The sequence below is a fragment of the Thamnophis sirtalis genome, unplaced genomic scaffold (genome assembly GCF_051295495.1).
Source record: "Thamnophis sirtalis isolate CommonGarterSnake01/CBP01778 unplaced genomic scaffold, rThaSir2_p1.2 scaffold_13, whole genome shotgun sequence".
NCBI lineage: Eukaryota > Metazoa > Chordata > Lepidosauria > Squamata > Natricidae > Thamnophis > Thamnophis sirtalis.
The window spans coordinates 26346573-26359533 of record NW_028261393.1 but is presented as its reverse complement, the minus strand read 5'-3'; the positions used below and the strand labels follow the sequence as shown (position 1 = coordinate 26359533).

Below are 12961 nucleotides of genomic sequence, written 5' to 3'. Positions count from 1 at the left end.
TTTAAGTTTCTGAGCAGTTTGGTAAAACTGGTGGTTGGAAGAAATCATTAGGGCTGATGGCCAAATATGGCTTTTTCAGGCTCGTGCCTCGGTGTTCATACTTTCCAATGAGACAAACCAAGACAGGAAGATTATTTTATTACAATTTATCAGAATATTCAGACAAAAGGGATTCCACATTCAAAGAGGGAACCCCAATCCTTAGCTTACATCCCCTTTTATAATTAATGTAACAAAGAAATCTGAAAGAGGAAAGTTGATTGGACAGGATAATAGCATACATGTTTATTAAAATGAGGTCTGAAGGGGAATAAATTGTAAGGTGAAAGGTTGTTTAGGGCTCACAAGAGATAAGCCAGACCCGAATTTGTACTAACAAACTTTTCTCCAACTAGTCTCCAGCTTGTTTATCAGTTTAGGAATGTTAAAAGCTAATAAATCTCAAACATCACTTTAAAAGAAAGAATATAAATCAGATTGGAGGTGGAACTCATGTCACCATGATACGGTGTGCAGTCTTTGAGCTCCAGGATCACCATGGATATCTCTGCCGCTGGACGGTCCTTTTGGACCTAAACAGCCCTATAGAGAGGGTGATAGGGAAGGGCACATCCTGCCAATCTCAGGGACATAGCAAAGTCCCTGGAAGATCCAGGAGAAGCCCCTTTTTCCAGCCACAGAGAAGCAGCCATTGAAGCTGCTGAAAGTTGGGACAGCTCTAGAACGGAAGCAAAGCGGGAGAGAAAGTGTGTCGAATTGGTGAGATAAATTTTATTATTAGAGAAGAGAACACCCCAAAATATCAAAAGTAAATTTAAAATTGAAGACAGAAGAGGTTAAGCAGTGAGATTAAACCTGAGTCAAACTTAGTGTGTCATTTTTAAAAAAAATCTTTTTATTGATGGAATTTTTTCAAATGCTTCTCACTTTTTAAACTGGACCGGGTTTTTTTTCCTTCTATTTTCCTTTTTAAATACTTATTGATTAAGAGTTTCTTTCTTTTTCTTTTTTCTAGGATGATGTAATGAAATGCCATAATATAAATTTATTCTAAATTTAGAATATTTCACATAAAAAGAAGTAATAATAGTTATAGTCAAATACATGTTTAATAATGATAATAATTCTATACATAAATATTAGATTGATAATATGAGATTCTATATAAATTGTAAGTGAAGACTACGGTGAGGAGGTGCGGGAGTTTTGTGACCAATCGACATACTGTATGTGACTGGAGGATGGATTTATGTTCTGTGTTTATGTTTGTTTGTTTAAAAAAATTCTATAAAAAAAAGAATATAAATCAGATTAAAATACAAACTAACTATGTTAGTTAACAAATGACAAAACCCATGTTATTTGCCTCTCAGGGCAGAGAACTGGTTGTTAAATTATTTGAATCCCACCAGTGTGTGGAGGGTATTCTACTGTGGACAGGAGAGTGCAAAACTTTTTTTGTAAAATATTCCTGAACTCACTCAGTTCTTTTAATGTATTAATCTTGTTTGTGGTTCGAGGGGTTTATTTACTAACTCTCACGTATGAAGTGGAAACATCCCCCTGATGTTCTGCTGCAGACAAAGAAGTTTTGTTCCTGCTGATCCTTTCTTGCAAGCTAAGCCGTTTCCTTCTCGGAGAAAGAGGGGGAGGGAGGGGCAGGGAAAGTGGGAGGACAACAGTTAAATTGGATTTGATCAGAGCTCACACTGAGCACTTGAAAAGCCTCCAGCATAATGAACACTCCACAATCCAAATCTACTTAGTTATGCAGTGTGAGGAAAGGAAACAGACGATGAGCAGCATCTCTGAAATCAGCATTTCTCATACAAAGCATCCTGGTTGCGCGGACCGATGTCAGAGGGCTTAGACTGCACAAGTGGGCTGGGCTGCATGGCAGAAAAAGCACCTTCACCACCAGCCAGGACTGTGAATGTGATACATCTTACCTGTGCTTTTTGCAATACAGATAGTCCTCAACTTACGACCAAATTCAGGATGAGAATTTCCATTGCTAAGCATGGTGGTTCAGTAGTTGTAGCTGATGAATGGAATAGAATGGAATGGGATAGCATAGTATAGTATAGTATAGGATAGGATAGGATAGGATAGGATAGGATAGGATAGGATAGGATTCAGAATAGAATAGAATAGAATAGAATAGAATAGAACAGAATAGAACAGACTAGAATAGAATTCTTTATTGGCCAAGTGTGATTGGACACACAAGGAATTTGTCTTTGGTGCAGATGCTCTCAGTGTACATAAAAAGACAAGATACATTAGTCAAGAATCATAAGGTACAACATTTGATGATAGTCATAGGGTACAAATAAGCAATCAGGAAACAATCAATATCAATATAAATCGTAAAGATACAAGCAACTAAGTTCCAGTCCTGCAGTCATAAGTGGGAGGAGATTGGTGATAGGAATGATGAGAAGACTAATAGTAATAGTAACGCAGCCTTAGTGATTAGTTTTACAGTGATGAGGGAATTATTTGTTTAGCAGAGTGATGGCATTCAGGGAAAAACTGTTCTTGTGTCTAGTTGTCTTGGTGTTTAGTGCTCTATAGTGCTGTTTTGAAGGTAGGAGTTGAAACAACCTTACAACAATCTTACAACCTTTTTCACCACAGTTGTTAAGTGAATCACTGCAGTTGTTAAGTGACTTATTGCAATCATTAAGTAAAGTCAGCTTTCTCCACTGATTTTGCTTGTCAGAAGCTGCTGGGAAGGTTGCAAACTCTGCAACCTTTGTAAATAACATGCTGGTTGTCCTGCACCCAAATGTTGGCTATGTGACCATGAGGATGCTGCGGCAGTTGTAAGTGCAGGTACCAGTTGTAAGTCACTTTTTTCATTGCTGCTGTGACTTTGTAATGGCTGTAAGCAGTGGTGGGATTCATCCAGTTCACACCTATTAGGGAGAACCGGTTGTTAATTTTCTAAGCAGTTGGGAGAACCGGTTGTTGGAAGAAATCTCCTTTTCGTTTTTTATCCACTCTATAGAGCTAGTCCTCTAAGGAAGGTGGGAAGGAAACATTCTGGTGTTGTTTCTAGCCTGATCTTTATTGCCCTGCTTATAGAAACTGCCTCTCCGGTTAACCCTTATTACATTGTAACAGCTCAGGTGAAGCGCCCATCAACGTGAGTGGCATTGAGTTGGCCATGCCCACCTGGTCACATGACCACCGAGCCCATCCTACCCAGCTTGTCATTAGGGCAAAGAACCAGTTGTTAAATTATTTGAATCTCACCACTGGTTTTAAGTCAAAGACTGTCTGTGTTCTGTGGACATTCCTGTCCCTGAGCAAGTGCACTGGGCTACCTCCTGCTCCCAACTATTTTCCCTTCAGCATCCAGGGAGCCGGCAAAAAATGTTTAAGAGGGGTTTAATTTTTAAAGGAGATTTTTTTGGGAAAGCCCTACTTGCTGAAAAGGCGTTTTGGAAAAGACGTGTGCATGTGTGAATCGCTTGCAATGGCAATTCTTTTGGCAGACAGCAGCAAGCTGAAGTAAGTCACCCCAGCAGCCCAGCGGCTGGGAAACCCCCCCCCCACTTTTCTCTTGCAAAGTGACAACTGCTTGCAGCCATCCAAATTAGCCCTAGCAAACTCCTTGGCCTCCTGTACAGATTGTGATGGCCGGGAGTACAGCTGTGCCCTGCTGGCGGCTCTTTGTTTGTTTTAGCAAAGCTTCTGCAGGAGACTTTGGTAATGCAATAAACTCAGGTTTTCAGCCACTCAGATCTCCTCCTGGAAGAAATTGAGAAGATCCTTGGAAGAAAACAAATCTGATTCCCTTTAGCGAACTGGCAATCTGCCCTCTATGAGAACCGCTCGCTTTCCCTTCACCGTGTTTTCTCCCATCTACATGGCTGCACTGCATTTTCTTGTGTTTCTTTTAACAAGCATTTAACAGCCAAGCAAGGACGCTGGAATTAAAAGATAGTTAGAGCTAATTAATCGCATGCATGAACTACTGACTGCTTGTTCCCCCCATCTCTCTCTCTCACACACTCACTCTCTCTTTCTCCTCTCCCCCCCCCTCCCTTCCTTGCTTTTAATGCATGCAAAGGACAGAGAGAAGAGGATGGAATGCAGGATGTTTTGTTGTTGTTGTGAGTTGCAAAGTCCTATCCGACCCATCTCGACCCCATGGGTATCATTCCTCCAGGCCTTCCTGTCCTCTACCATCCCCCAGAGTCCATTTACTGTAAGCTCACACTGACTGCTTCGGTGACTCCATTCAGCGACCTCATTCTCTGTCGTCCCCTTCTTCTTTTGCCCTCCATCTTTCCCAGCATTAGACTCTTCACCAGGGAGTCCTTCCTTCTCATTAGGTGGCCAAAATATTTGAGTTTCCTTTTCCGGATCTGGCTTTCTAAGGAGCAGTCAGGATTGATCTCCTCTAGGACTGACCGGTTTGATCACCTTGCAGTCCAAGGGACTCACAGGAGTCTTCTCCAGCACCAGAGTTCAAAGGCCTCCATTCTTTGGCACTCAGCCTTCCTTATGGTCCAACCTTCACAGCCATCCATTGCAACTGGGAAAACCATAGCCTTGACTATACACATTTTTGTTGGCAGGGTGATGTCTCTGCTTTTTTAGTATGCTGTTTAGATTTGCCATAGTTTTCCTCCCCAGGAGCAAGCATCTTTTAATTCCTTGGCTGCAGTCCCCATCTGTGGTGATCTTGGAGCCCAGGAAAATAAAATCTGTCACTACTTTCATTTCTTCCCCATCTACAATACATCTGGAGAAAACAATGAACCTTTTTCAATTCTCATGGAAAAGATGAAGAGAGTTGAGTGTGTAGTTGAGCAGGGGCATCAAGAATGATATTTCTTTTTTACATTCTTCTCAAATCAGCTTTCACCCCACTCCAAAAATAGTCAGGGTTTGCCATCTGGGCAGAATGAATAGATCTCAACAAGGTGTGTTTTAGCCTTTATTGACAGCAGCCCAGTTTCACTGCCTGCCTGTCTGAGATATATTGTTGCCGTCATCTCAAAAGAAAACTCAGTTGAACCTCTGCCATTTTGAAATGCAGGAAAATTTGACAACAGGAACTCAGGGTGAAAATATTCCAGCATTAAGAAAGTGGATTTTTTTTTTTTAGCCTGGAGCAAGTAGAGGAAAAGGGAATCATAACAGATACATATAAAATCATGCAGGGTGCATTTTGTATTGGAATTCAGGAATCCACCCATTAGAAGGAACTTTGCGGGGATTTAGAACCATCTTTTTCACACCACGTAGAATTAAATTGTGGCCTTCGGGCCAGGGGTCAGCAAACAAAATTGGGTGATTGTAAAAGTGGATTGCACAGATTCATGGCAGGTCAGATTGTCCATGGCTTTTTTGGGATCAGAGATAGCAGAGCTATTACAGACCAATAGTGGGAGCAGCCATCAAACTGCCAGCCACGATTGTGAACATTTTGAAGACAGCTGTTGACCACTGTGTGATGCAAGGTGTTGACTCAGATGGGATCTTGGCCTGATCTAACAAGACTTATCTTACGTTCTATTGCAGTGATGGCTAATCTTTTCCCCATTGTGTGGGTAGTTGCCCGTAGGGCGAAAAATGGCCCTACGGGCAATCTGGAACTCTGCTCCTGAAGTTCAAGGTTGCCCATAGGGCTGTTTTTCTTCTTGAAGGCTCCGGAGGGCAAAAAACGGCCCTACAGGCAACCCGGAAGTTTGGACGTCCGGGTTGCCAGTATGGGCGTTTTTTGCCCTCTGGAGGCTTCAGGAGGCTTCCGTGAAGCCTCCAGAGGAAGGCTAAAATGGCCCAATGCGCAAATCAGAAGTCCATTCCTGAACTTCCGGTTTCCACGTTGGGTTGTTTTTCAACCTCCAGAGGCTTCAGGGAAGTCTCTGGAGGGTGAAAAACGGCCAAAAATGAAGGGCGAAGTCAGCTGGCCAGCGTGCACATGCGTGCTGGAGCTGACAGGGCAACACATGCCCTAATAAATGGCTCCACGTACCATCTGTGGTACACATGCCATAGGTTCACCATCACGGTTCTATTGTGTAGAACAAAGAATGAAGGATTCCTTTGTAACTTCCTAGCCATGCCTGTGTTATTGGTGGTCTTTCTATTTTTAATGTGGAATTTTTGTTGTCTAGTTGAGTTCTCTGCAGATTTTGTGGAACTGCATGAAGTTCAGGAAGCAAGCTAATTCTTTGCCCAAAACAGAGTCTAATTCAAGGCAACGAGAAACAGTGAGTTTAGGTCATCTCCAATTTGAATAACTTGATCCAAGACAAGGATGCTTGTAGGAAGAAAGCCTTAATGAAGTAAATGAATTCAATGAGAAGCAAGAAGCAGGATCTTTCCTGCAAGAACCTTTCATAAAAGTGGGGAGCCCTCATTTTATACCACTATTCAACCCCAGAATCCTAAAACTCTGGGATTGTGCAGGGTATACTCTCACTTTGACTGCAGAGACTGGCCATATTTCTCAAGCATACTCATCTTCAACCTGGTGCCTCCTGGATATGTTGAACTTCTGTTCCAGTCATCTTCAGTACCGTATCATATAGCCCAGGGATCCCCAAACTTGGCAACTTTAAGACTTGTGGACTTCAACTCCCAGAATTCTCCAGCCAGCATATCTTAAAGTCTTAAAGTTGCCAAGTTTGAAGACCCCTGATACAGCTTCACTGATTGATCAATTGACCATATCAAGAAACAATTCGCAGACATTGTCTTGCAGACATTTCATTATCCAACTACATAACAACATCAATGCTAGAAAGGAGTGGGGTTTGCTCTCTGCTTATATACAAGTAGTCCAGCCTGTCAGATGTTGTATGGGTGCTCTTGGTGGTTTCTTGATTAGGCTATTCTTTACTGTTAGTCTATGCTGGTAAAGTTTCTTGATTGGGGTATTGATTGTTGATAAGGTAAAATAAAATGAAATTGAGATAAAATAGTGTGGCGTCATGGATGCTGTACCTATATCTTGAGCTGCAGTGGTGCAGTGGTTAGAGTGCAGTACCGCAGGCTACTTCTGCTAATCACCAGCTGCCAACAGTTAGACAGTTCAAATCTCACCAGGCTCAAGGTTGACTCAGCCCTCCATCTTTCCGAGGTGGGTAAAATGAGGATCCGGATTGTTGGGGGCAATACATTGACTTTGTAAACCGCTTAGAGAGGGCTGTAAAACACTATGAAGTGGGGTATAAGTACTATTGTTAACAGCACCAGTTGAGACAGGGAAGTGGGAGGAAGACCTGACACCCTGAGCTGTTCATCCTAAACTGCTGGCTGACATCAGCCTTCCTATTCAAAGTGCTTCAGGATGGCCCCAAGGCCTCTAGGCATTCCCCACTCCTTCTCCAATCCCAAATCCCCTGCGAATGGCTTCTGGGCCTATCCCTCTCACCTTCTCTGTTCCCCCTCCCCTCCTAGGGCATCACTGTGGAGCTCCTGCGTGGTTCTTCCCCTCCTGGCGCTCACCTGGATGTCGGCTGTGCTTGCCATGACTGACCGGCGCTCCATCCTCTTTCAAGTCCTCTTTGCTGTCTTCAATTCAGTTCAGGGCTTCGTCATCATCACCGTCCACTGCTTTCTGCGCAGAGAGGTGGGCATTGAGAGTCGTCAGCTTGATGGGTGTTCATTGGGGCGGGAGGTGCTCCTGGAGTGTACTTCAACAGGCAAATCCTGAGAATGGGGATGGGTAGCGCAAGTCATTGACAATTCATATACCGTATTTTTTAGCACTTTTCAGCCTCCCAAACCCTCTGCACGTCCATTTTTGTGAAGGGGTGGGGTTTCAGGAGACCAAAAATGCTGTATTCAGTGTATAAAATGCACCAAGATTTTCACCTTCTTTTGGGGAAATAGGTGCATCTTATACTCCAAAAATATGGTAATTTTCCCAAGCCCATTGTTTAGCCCACTTTCTTAAAACTAAGACCGGTTCCATGGAGAGAGGTTATTCCGTGGACAGGAGGGGGAATGGTTTCGCATGCTGTCTGTATCCCATAAATGGATCTTCCCTTGTTTGTGTGGCCCAGTTCCCGGCATGCTGCAGCCCAGTGCCAGTCCACAGACGGGGAGGGGGGGACCCTACCCTACAGAGCAGGAAACATTTCATGTAGTGAAATCAATTGAGCCAAACACCATTGGCATTTCAATGTTCCCTGCCACATTTGAAGCAGGCAAATTGGATCAAGTATTTTGGCCAACTCCAGGATGGGATCTCCTTTAGCAGTGACAATCACACTGCCCCTGAAAATGAATTAAAGTCCACACATCTTAAAGTTACCATTGAAAACCATTGTCAAAAACTTCAGTCCAGGAATGTGATGAGGACAATGCCTATTGCAACCAGCTGCTCCCTACTATCCTCATTCCCTAGTCAGAAAGAAGGAACATTGCACAGCTGTAGCCTTGAAACCAACTTGGTCACTTGTCTATGTGACAACTGACATCTGGGTGCTAAGCCAATTGGAAAGAATTGACATATCAGGGTTGGTTGCCAGAGAGAGTCTGAATGTTTAAAAAATGATAAAAATGGATAATAAAGATTGCTAATCAGGATAGCTCCTTGGGAAACTCCAGGTAAAAGTGGAGATACTTAGGAAAACGTGGTTAATATAATATCTGAAGCAGTTGGAAACAAAGCAGGAGCACCTACCTGTTCAGAAATGAGGAAAACCAGTGTGAAAATGGGAGACAAAAGTGGGCAATGGAAGCCTCCCTCTCTTTCCCATGTGTGTTATTCATATTTAGGGGTAGGGCTTTGAATGCCCCATAGTGCCTGCCATTCTGATATATCTTCCCAACTGCAGGGAAGTTGCTAGCAGATTCTATTTACTCCCCTGGAATTATCATTGTCCTTTCTTCTAATTCCAGGAGAATCCATGACCAGCCAGCTATCCTCTAGTTTTCCCCATCCCTGTAGGGTCGATGAAAGCAACACCTTCAGCCCAATTATTTTTTTGGAGTGGGAGTGAAATGAGGTTGTATTTTGTAGAGGTTTATGGATTATTTTTACCTTATGGAAAAGCCAGTTTTTCCCTTGGGGAAATGAGTGACTGAAGACATCCCTTCCATCCTTGCAATCCCTCTAGCCAATAATGGCAGTGCCATTGGTCATTTTCCCTATATCCTTGGAGGCCTAATTAACAAAATATACCAGATTAGAAAACCTGCTCCCTTCCCAAGCTCAACCAGAGGGAGACACAGGAGTAGGATCCTTTTGCTGACCCCCCATGTCCCCTTCATACATTGACCTCTCAGTGTTAGGCCAATAAGAGAATCGTATCCTGCACAGGTCAACTGGCTGCTCTCTCTGGAACCCAAGACCAAGAAATGTCTTTGCAAGCCATCAACACCCCTTTCCACCTCATTTCTTCTTTTCCACAGAAGTTTGGCACAGGTTCTGTGTAGAGTTCACTTGGGAAATGTGCTCAGTTTTATCTTCTAGAACCTAAATATGGAAAATAGGCAGTGGAGAAAGATCATCATGTTATGAAGACTTGGGGTCAAATGATCTGTCTGTCTTCTGCAGGTCCAGGATGTGGTGAAATGCCAGATTGGGGTGTGTAAAAGTGATGAAAATGAGAATTCACCCGATTCATGCAAGAACGGGCAAGTCCAGATCATGGTGAGTGAGTGTGGGCTGTGTTGTGAGAAGTTAAGAGACAAAGTAGAACAGCTGTAGATGCACAAAAGGTCCAAGTCTTGCACTACAGGCTGTGGGGTTAAAACAGAATTGTGTACCTTGAAGACCTAGGGTTGAATTCTTCAGGATAGCCTGCTACTTCTAAAAATTACCAATTTTCTTTTAACAAACAGGAAGAGATGACAATATGCTGTTGTAATATCCTATCAATGCATAATTGGAGGATTGTAAGAATTGTATTTCATTTTAACTCCATTTAAATGTGGATGAAAACATCCTCATATTCTGGTGAGAGCGAAGTTCTTTGAGGATGGGCTCCAGCACAAGTCTGAAAGCTTGGAGGACTAAAGTTTTGTCCAACCCAGATTAGTCCCTGCAACGTATGTAATTGTCCAGCCCCATCAAAGAGTAGAGCCGAGGTGGCGCAGTGGTTAAATGCAGCACTGCAGGCTACTTCAGCTGACTGCAGTTCTGCAGTTCGGCTGTTCAAATCTCACCAGCTCAGGATTGACTCAGCCTTCCATCCTTCCGAGGTGGGTAAACTGAGGACCCAGATTGTTGTTGGGGGCAATATGCTGACTCTGTAAACTGCTTAGAGAGGGCTGAAAGCCCTATGAAGCAGTATATAAGTCTAACTGCTATTGCTATTGCTAAAGGCTGAGGAGGGTCCTTAGGGTGGAAGAAAAGTGCATATTTTTCTCTTGAAGCCCTTCAAAGCCAGCACTTCTGGACTTGCTTTGATCTCTCCCTAGTTCTCCCCATACCCACATTTCATCATGTGAGGGGAATGGGCGGACATGAATGTCTCAGTCTCCCATCAACTCCTGGTGGCTCACAGAACCTTGGATGCTAAGCCTTAAAGTATGTGGATCTTTAAGAATTGTGCATTGAAGTGTGAAACCTTCTACAGGCCTTCAACTTATACACATACTGCGGTTATAACTGAGCTGCCAGTTGCATATGTGGGATTACTGAACATTTCTCTTATGATCAAGCAATTTTCCTAACCTTCAAAGAATTGCAGGTGTCTTATTTTTAGGTGTGCTCTCAAAGGTAGAGCTGACAGCAAAGGGGCAGAGATGACATTCAGATTTTGACCTAGACAATGACTGGGGTTTTTGGGCCTTCATGTTAAGTGAAGCCAGTTGCAATGCTTTATATACTATGATTTATTTCTTAATGCATGTGTAAACCCAACCGATTTATTTAAAAAACTGTTGTCCTAAGTTTTTTATGATGCTTGGCTTTGGCTTTATATTTGGGAGAACATAACCATAGCAAATTTGAAATTATGGATTACAGTTAGAACAGTGTGGAAATCCAGACATTTTGAATATAGACTACAAACCATGATAAAGAAGCAACCCCAAATGGAGTATGTAAATTCTGGGAAGAGCTAATAAGGTCAAGCTTACTTAAGTGGTTTCTGCCCCATAGCAGACACTTGTGTGTGTGTTTTTTAGCCATGATCTGGTTGGCCTTACTTATGAGATAGGATTTGTCATTTTGGCCAGGCACATGTCCACCTTTGAGAGCACCTTTATGCCAGTTTCGTGCTGATCAGTCATTAAATATTAACTTGGCTATTGAGGGCTCAGCCAAGCACACATAATATCACCATTTGAAGTTGGCTTCAAAAGAAACTAAATACTTAAACACCCAAACGGTGTTCAAAACTTTTCAAGTGGGTTTTGTTCCAATAGGACAGAACTTAAAACATGTTGCTTATTCCAATATAGGGATTGACAGAAGCTTATCACAATTCCTTATTTCTTCATTTTTATCCCAGGAACACACATGTAGGTGGGATGGTAATCTCTGCTGAGTGTTCCTTATCTCAACAAATTAGCAAGCTAGCAAACAAACAAGCAGAAGGGCTGCAAAACACACTCATTTGCATTAAATTGTTACTTTGTTTGTTTATGACATAGGAATGTTTATTTATTTTCTTAAATCATCCCCCTTCTTCAGCTTTGCTGTAGGTTGGGTGGTGAGCAGCATTCAGTGTTGATAATCAACTTGCTCATGTTCTTACATTGAAACCTGGTGATTAAAACTTGTTTTGAATTCCTGTTATTCATTAGGACACAATATTTAAAACAACAAAGAAAGGAAATTTTTGTTTGCTTCCAAGCTTTTGGGCAAAGCGAATATACAAGATGCTAGATGAAAAAAAAAAACTTCAAACACTCAGAACAGCCATTCCAAATTCAGAATATTTTGTGCATCCTTATTTTTCCTTATCTCCAAAAATAATTTAATCAATATGGAAAGTCCAAAATAAGCAATATAACTGAATTTTGTTTGCTGTCCATGATGCATTCATTTCTCCACTCCCACCTTCTCTTCTCTTCTCTTCTCTTCTCTTCTCTTCTCTTCTCCTCTCCTCTCCTCTCCTCTCCTCTCCTTTTGTCTTCTCTTTTCTTCTCCCTTTCTCCCCCTCTTCCTGTGTTTTTATAGACAGATTTTGAAAAGGATGTTGACCTGGCGTGTCAGACAGGTGAGGGCCTCTCTTCTTTCCTGTGTGAGAAAAAGTGGGTTTGTGAAATGATCTTACTTCATGGTGGAGAAAGGACTCTTACTCCTTTCCCAGGGTGTAATGAAATTCAAGGTCTTTTAGGATTGCTGAAGGTTAGGAGGTCAGGATTTGATGGGTTTGATGGTGCAAAAAGAAGGAAGTGGGTTGCAAGAGAAGGAAGTTTTCAGTGCTAGGCCCAGCCAGCTTAAATCTAATGGCATGATCAGGTCAGGCTATGCTCTGTCTGTACACAAGTACCGGGATTATTACTGTACAGTCCAATTTCTCTTTCCTTTCCCCATTATCTTCCACACCATCATTTCAGCCTGAAACTAACAGCCGAATTATGCTGAAACCAGTTCTACAATTTGTCCAATTTTTGTATTCCCCTTCCGTTTTATCCCCTTATGTTTAAGATTACTTTCAAATTTCACTAAGCTGGTTTCCAGCTGATTGTATGGTTGGAAGAGTCAGTAGAAGCTACCAAAAAAAGAGGAATTATTTTCTGTGACTTCCTTCTGCCATTTTTCTGACTGCCAACTCTTTTCCAATTGGAAAAGATCCCGGCAGAGAGGTGTCTAATTTGGGGAGTGGGGAGTCAAAATCTACAAAATGGAGGATACAATGTCACAATGGAAATCTTGTCCCTTTTGTAGATCCATATGGGTTCCTCTCACACAAGATAGTGTACGTCATCTTGCAGATGATTTATTCTGGGAAGGAGGTACTTCATGCAGGTGTGATGGTGCAATGAAAGACAAGAGGGTCAGGCATAGGAGTGGGTTGCTCCCGGCATT

At 42.4% G+C, this 12961-nt stretch overlaps 1 protein-coding gene across 4 annotated transcripts in view; it reads left to right on the top strand.

The window, feature by feature from the left end:
- Positions 1–12961, top strand: part of ADGRB2 (adhesion G protein-coupled receptor B2) — a 253569-nt gene that overhangs the window by 218980 nt on the left and 21628 nt on the right. For 3 of the 4 annotated variants that reach the window (XM_087727880.1, XM_087727881.1, XM_087727879.1), the window contains exons 22-24: positions 7426–7597; positions 9533–9628; positions 12107–12146. In XM_087727880.1, coding sequence (XP_087584006.1) covers positions 7426–7597; positions 9533–9628; positions 12107–12146 — 308 coding nt within the window. The remainder of the gene's footprint in view (positions 1–7425; positions 7598–9532; positions 9629–12106; positions 12147–12961) is intronic. The other variant, XM_014071564.2, reaches the window with a different exon arrangement.